The sequence below is a fragment of the Alligator sinensis genome, unplaced genomic scaffold (assembly GCF_000455745.1).
Source record: "Alligator sinensis unplaced genomic scaffold, ASM45574v1 scaffold553_1, whole genome shotgun sequence".
Classification (NCBI taxonomy): Eukaryota; Metazoa; Chordata; order Crocodylia; family Alligatoridae; genus Alligator; species Alligator sinensis.
In genome coordinates this window covers 213,930-220,553 of record NW_005842389.1, presented here as the reverse complement: position 1 = coordinate 220,553, position 6,624 = coordinate 213,930, and the positions used below count along the sequence as shown (strand labels likewise).

Here is a 6,624-nt window from a genome sequence, read left to right as displayed (position 1 = left end):
CCCCCCAGCCCCCTCCCAAAGACACCTGCACCCCCATTCCCACCAATAAACCCCAGACACCCCCAAGGCAAGAAATGGGGGTCCCCCCTCAGAATACAACCTCCACCCAGGGCAGAAATCTGCCCTGCCCCAGAACAACCTCCCACAAACCCCTGCTGAGACTGGGGGGGCAGCTGTGGGGGGGGACAAGGGAACCCAACTTCCTCCAGGGTCACAAGTACCTGCCTCAGCTGGACCTTGACCCCAGGGGTTGATGTCTCCCTCGTTAATGGTTACAGGCTGGTGAGGGAGGGTCCCCAATAGTGCCTGCCAAGCGTGACAGGGACCCAGGCCCCCGGACAGGGGGAGGAGATTTCAGGGTTGGGATTGGAAGGAGATAGAGGGTCCCGCCCAGGCCTCCGGGGCATGGGGGTGGGACAGGGAATCCAGGCATCTGGGTCTGACCACCCTCTACCCTCTCCCCCGCCAGGATGGGCGCTACAGTGTTTGTGCAGCCACTGGACCTGGTGAAGAACCGCATGCAGCTGAGTGGGGAGGGCGCCAAAACCCGCGAGTACCGCACCAGCTTCCACGCCGTGGGCAGCATCCTGCGCCATGAGGGCATTCGCGGCATCTACACCGGGTATGGGCACAGGGGGACCTATGTGCCTGGGTACCCTGCCTTGGGTATGGCCAGGACCCAGATATCTGGAGCACCTACACTGGCTACAGCTAGGACCCAGGTGTCCAGGGCACCTGCACAGGAACGATACAGGGAGCAGGTGTCCAGGGCACCTAGGCTGGGTATGGGCAGGTGTCCAGGGGACCCAGGCATCTGAGGAGGAACCCACGTGTCTGGGGCATCTAATGCTAAGTACAGCCAGGGAACCCAGCTATCCAGCACCTAGACTGGGTACAGGCAGCCATGCGGAGAACCCAGACATCTGGGGTACCTACCCCGGGTACAGCCAGGACCCAGGGGCCTGGGTTATCTCCACCTGACACAGGGCAGGGACCCAGGCATCCAGGGCCTCTCCATGGGGTGCTGGAGAACGACCCAGGGCATGGACATGGGGCACTAGGGAGGGGACCCAGGCATCCGGGCCAGGTCTGACCCCCCTCCAAATGGCAGGCTGTCGGCGGGGCTGCTGCGCCAGGCCACCTACACAACGACACGGTTGGGCATCTACACCGTGCTGCTGGAGCGACTGACACGGGACGATGGTACACCGCCCCCCTTCCTGCTCAAGGCTGCACTGGGGATGGTGGCCGGTGCTGCTGGCGCTTTCGTGGGCACCCCTGCTGAGGTGGCACTTATCCGCATGACAGCAGACGGGCGGTGAGTGCCTTCCAACCTCTGACCTGGCACCCCCTGGCTTCTGGCTCTGAGCCCTCTCTGTGCCCTGACAGCCCCTGACTTCTGCCGCTCACCCCTCTCTGTGACCCCTGACCCCGCCCTCATCTTTGCTTGGTTTCCACTCCAGTGCCCCCTGACCCTTGTCATGGCACCTGCCCCTGACCCCTCTCTGTACCCTGGTGACTCTTGCCCTAGGTCCCTGCCTTCTATCTGCTCAGTCTTCACCCCAGTGCCCCCTGACCCTGCCTCTCTACTCTCTGGACCTGCCCTGGTGACCCCTGACTCCTGCCAACTCTCAGTGTCCCCTGACCTCTTATTTCTGCCTTCTCTCTACCCCCATGCCCCCTGACCTCTCTTTGTGACACTTGACCCCCAGGACTCCCTCTCCCATTGCCCTGTGTCCTGAAGCTGCCCTGCCCCCTGTCTCTGGTCCCCAATGCCCCCTGACCCCTGCCCTCTGCCTCCCAGGCTGCCTCCTGACCAGAGGAGAGGCTACACCAATGTCTTCAATGCCCTGGTGCGGATCACCCGGGAGGAAGGCGTCTTCACACTCTGGAGGGTATGGCCAGGTCAGGGGTCAGGGGTCACAGGGGCCCCCCCAACCCCTTCCTCACTCCCCCACTTCCCCTACAGGGTTGTGTCCCTACCATGGCCCGGGCAGTAGTGGTGAACGCGGCACAGCTGGCCTCCTACTCCCAGTCCAAGCAGTTTCTGCTGGACTCTGGTAAGTTCCCCCTCCCCTCCTGGCCCCGCCTTAACAAAACCAGGAGTTGTTAGCAGCGCCCCCCTCCCCCAACTCCCTTCCTTTGTGTGCAGGGGGGTCTCACCCACCCCCTCCCTGCCAGGCTACTTCCGGGACGACATCCTTTGCCACTTCTGCGCCAGCATGATCAGCGGGCTGGTCACCACGGCTGCATCCATGCCCGTTGACATTGCCAAGACCCGGTGAGTCCTTGAGGAGGGGATGTTGGGGTGGGGGGCCCCAGCCTGGCCTGATTATGCCCCCCATGACCCTTGCCTCCCACCCCCCCGTCTCCTACCAGGATCCAGAACATGAGGATGATTGACGGCAAACCTGAGTATCGCAATGGTTTGGTGAGTGGCTGTTGGGGAGGACCCCTTGCCCCCCAGCAGGATCCTTGGGCAGCTACCCAGGGAGGGGTTTTAGATTTAGCCAGGGGGAAGAGGGGGCTATAGGTAGCTGGAGGAAAGATATATAGGTAGCCAAGGGGCTGCTGCGTTGATAGCCAGAGGGAAGGGGGGGCTGCTATAGGTAGCTGCAGGGTGGTCTGCTTCTGGCTGGAATAGCCTGGGCCAGTAGGGAACCCAAGCCATCTGGAGGTGACCCCGGTTGCTGGTGAGGGAGGGGTGGGTATCTGGGTGCCCCCTGACCTTCCCCCACCTCCTGTCCCCACTGCAGGATGTGCTCGCCAAGGTGGTGCGCTATGAGGGCTTCTTCAGCCTGTGGAAGGGCTTCACACCATACTATGCCCGCCTGGGGCCCCACACCGTGCTCACCTTCATCTTCCTTGAGCAGATGAACAAGTTCTACCACCAGCTCTTCCTCAGCCCCTGACCCCTCCCCCCCCAGCTTATTTATTGCGGGGGGCAACCTTGTCCCTCTGTCTGACCTCAGTAAAGTACCAACTGCGGCCAAGCCTCTGTCCTGGCGCCGATATCCTGGGGGGTTTGTGGGGGGATGTAACCTCCACCCCAGAGGTGGGCACAGTGGAGACCCCCTGGTATCCCCACCCAGAGCCAGCTGCATCTCAGCCCCCATCTGTTACACTCAACCACAAGTGTTACACTACAGAGAGGGTCACATCCCAGACCTCACTATTATATGCATCCAGACTACCCATTATACCCCACTTCTGCTGCCCCACCTCGGAGCCAGCCACATCTCAGCCCCCCTCCATTACACCCAGCCACCGGCATTGCATCCCAGACCCTCAGTTATACTCAGCCCCTCACCCCAGAGCCAGCCACAACTTGTCCACACAAACCAGTCCTGCATTGTGGGGTGGAAGCAACTCCTTTAATGGACAACCACAGCCAGGGGGTTCAGCTGGGCCCAGGATGCGGCCAGATCTTGGGTGAGTATAACAGGGCTCCCCCCTGTGGCCAGGAGCACCGGGGTCCTAGCAGAGAACAAGGGCCGGTCCCAATCCCAGCTCCTATGGGCTGGGGGGAGAAGGATGGGGGTCAGGATAGGGAAAAAGGTGCATCAGAGCCGAGCCCTAGATGCAACTGGCTTTGGGCTGGGCGCCATGACTCCCCAAGGATGCTGCACCCACCCGGACACAACGCTACCTGGCCTAGGCGAAGGGCTTGTCAGGGACCTGGTTGAGCTGCCCCACCAGGAAGATGCCAATGGTGCCGGCGGCGAAGAGCAGCAGCGCAACCCAGAAGCAGAGCGTGTCCAGCGCCTTCCCCACCAGCACCCAGCGCCCTGCCTCCTGTGGCACAGGATGCCTGGGTTCTCTCCTGGCCCTGCTGGGGGGCGGCACAGGGACTGGGGCTTGTACTCACATTGTCCGCATCATTCTGGGCCTGGATGGTGGCCGACACAAAGTTGCAGGCAGCAACACACTCGCGGATAGCTGGGGCTGCCTGTGCCAGGCTGATGCACAGCTCCCGCGCCGGATCCAGCCCCCCTGCAGGGAGGACAGTCAGGGCCCCAGGTGTCCGAGCTCTTTGGTCTCCAAGAACCCTGCTGTCCAGGACTCCAGGCCCCACTCCCTTCCCATGCAACCCAGGGCTCCAGGTTGGGGGGGGGGGGGGGGTCTCACCAAGGGAGGGGCCCAGGTGCCAGTGCCGGAACAGGACCTCACTGCGAGGAGTGTTAAGTGCCTCCTCCTCAGCTGCCAGCAGATAGGGGGGTGGTCCTGGGTCCTGCTGCCCCTCAGCCACCTCCCCACCCAGCACTCGGGGCAACAGCTCCAGCAGCACCTGGGGGCAGAGGTTGGAGGTCATTGGGGAGGGATTGGGGGGCCTCAGGGGACCCAGGTGATTGGGGTGGGGGGGGCTCACAGGCAGGGGCCCAACCAGGCTGGGGGTGCTGGGTGTGCGTAGGGAGACATTGAGCACCACGACGCAGCTCATCACCACCAACGTTGTCACCACCATCACGAACATCAAGTACCTGCCAGCAGGACCCAAGACTCTGGGGGGCTCTGCCCAGGGAACCCAGGCATGCAGGCCTCCAGCCCCACTCCTCTCACCTCCCAGAAAACCCAGGTGTCCCGGGGGGGAGGGGGGGGGTGTCTCACTGGCCCAGGAGGGGGATGCTGAGTGAGGTCTCCGGCACCTTCTGGGCGATGAGGAAGAGGAAGACTGTCTGTGCCAGCAGCACCGAAATGGAGAGCGTGCACTTCTGCCCCCCTGCTGCAGGGACCAGATTTTGGGGGGGGGGGGGGGGGTCAGGGGCCAGAAAGGGACCCCCTCTACCCCAGGGAACCCAGGCATTTGGGCCCCCAGGGCACATTCCTGAGGAAGGCTTAGAAACACCCTGACCCCAAAACAGCAAGGGGAGGGGGCAGCAGCAAAACCCACGTGCAAGCACCTCCCTGGTGCAAACCCCATATAAGCTCCTCCCTTGGGTCATTGTGCAAAGCATGTGAGCTCCCGTGCGAGGCCTTGTGCGAGCCCCTGTGCAAGCCCACCTTGCGCAGGCAGGAAGTAGACGAGGAGGCCAAGGGCCGAGAGCAGCACAACGGGGATGACAATGTTGATGATATAGAAGAGTGGCTTGCGCTGGATCACGAGAAGGAAGAGCACGGCCGGGGCCTCCCCTGCCTGAACCCGGCGTGCTGGCCGGTGCCGGATGGCCCATTCCCCATTCTCTGCACCCAGGGTCAAAGGTCAGGGCCAGGTCGCCTGCAGACCCCTGCTAGTGCCCCAACCCACAACCACCTGCCCCACAGCCCTGCCAGTGCCTCTCACTCCTAACCTGCAGCCCCCAGGACCCAGCGCTGGGTGTATATGGGCCCTGTTCTACCCAGCTTTGCTATGTCCCAGAGGTGACTGCATCTCAGATCCTGGATCTCAAGTCTGCCAACACCCCTCTACCCCAGAACCAGGGCCTCACCCACTCCCCCCAACTCCAGCCCAGTCCTCCCTCAACCTGTGAAGGCTGCAGGGTCAATCGTGATGCTGTCAGCCACAGCCCCTGTCACAGTGTCTGTGTAGAGCCGCAGGTCAACCTCGTGGCCCCCATATGTCCCCGACCTGGGGGCAAAGGGAAGCCATGAGAGTAGGCCCTGATGTCCCACCTGAGGCAGCCACATCAGGGGGCCCTGTTCTACCTGGCCCCCAGGGCCCACCCCAGAGTCAGCCGCACGCACTTGAAGAGTAGGGAGCAGTTCTGCCAGTCAAAGGGGAAGTAGGTGACGGCCACCGGGCAGGAGCTGCGGTAGATGGCAGGAGGCAGCCAGTATACAGACCCGCCTGGGTATATCAGCACGTTGCAGTAGTAGGCAACCTCAAACCCACCGTCGATACTGAGGGGGAACAGGGCGGGGTGGGGGGGGTGTAGCATTAGGCCTGCCGGTGCCCCTCACTCCCAACCCTCAGCCCCCTCCAGGCCTCACTTGTTCTCCAGGACGATGTCTGGCAGCCAGACCAGCGTGGATGGGACCCTCAGGGACTCAATTCCCCCAAAATCGCTGCTGTTGTAATCCAGGCGGTAATCGACCCATTGCTGGGGCAGAGAGAGGGCTGGGTACAGGGGTTGCAGGTGGGGAGTGAGGGGCACCACTGGAGTAAGGGGGGCTGTGGATCAGGAGTGAGGGGGACTGGCAGGACTCAATGCCCAGACACCTGGGTCCTTTGAGAGTTCTGGAGAATGAGTGAGTTTGGGTGGGGAGGGGGCCTGCGGGGATGCAGGACCAGCAGGTCGAGGTCCCTGGTCAGGCCAGGGCGGGGGCGGGGGAAGAGACGAGACGAGACGGGACAGGACAGGACTCACAATCTCGATCCAGATGTTGGTCGTCAGTGTCTCCTCCTTCTCATTCTGCAACAGCAGGGTGAGGTCAGGGACCCTGGTGGGGCTTCAGGTCAGGAGTGAGGGGCACTGGCAGGGCAGGGGTTGGGGGTGGTGTCTTGGGGTGCCCCTCCTCACTCACCAATGAGATGAGGTTGGTCAGTGTGAGCTGCAGCTCTACAGTCACTGGGTCCTGGGGTCTCCGGGTTGGGCGGGTGCTGGGGTCGTAGCCAGAGAACAGGGTCTCGAAGAGGCGGCGCTCCTCGTTCCCACCTGGGGGGCAGTGGGGTAAGAGCCCCCCCCC

The 6,624-nt window shown here is 62.8% G+C and overlaps 2 protein-coding genes across 2 annotated transcripts; one reads left to right on the top strand and one right to left on the bottom strand.

The window, feature by feature from the left end:
• The first annotated feature begins 446 nt into the window (after nt 1-446).
• Nucleotides 447-2,988, top strand: SLC25A11 (solute carrier family 25 member 11). The gene is made up of 7 exons (XM_006029564.2): nt 447-622; nt 1,112-1,318; nt 1,805-1,895; nt 1,970-2,060; nt 2,182-2,281; nt 2,380-2,431; nt 2,757-2,988. Exons 1-7 carry the CDS (start codon nt 471-473, stop codon nt 2,910-2,912), a joined length of 849 nt encoding a protein of 282 aa, XP_006029626.1. The 5' UTR covers nt 447-470; the 3' UTR covers nt 2,913-2,988.
• Nucleotides 2,989-3,103: 115 nt separating this feature from the next.
• CHRNE (cholinergic receptor nicotinic epsilon subunit) lies at nt 3,104-6,603 on the bottom strand (the record flags this gene model as incomplete). Its single annotated transcript, XM_025211139.1, has 12 exons — nt 3,104-3,520; nt 3,650-3,795; nt 3,869-3,993; nt 4,129-4,288; nt 4,370-4,481; nt 4,609-4,723; nt 5,002-5,181; nt 5,463-5,566; nt 5,683-5,838; nt 5,929-6,038; nt 6,306-6,350; nt 6,463-6,603. Coding segments are annotated over 11 exons (1,389 nt in total), but the record flags the coding sequence as incomplete, so codon positions are not given.
• Between the last annotated feature and the right edge of the window lie 21 nt (nt 6,604-6,624).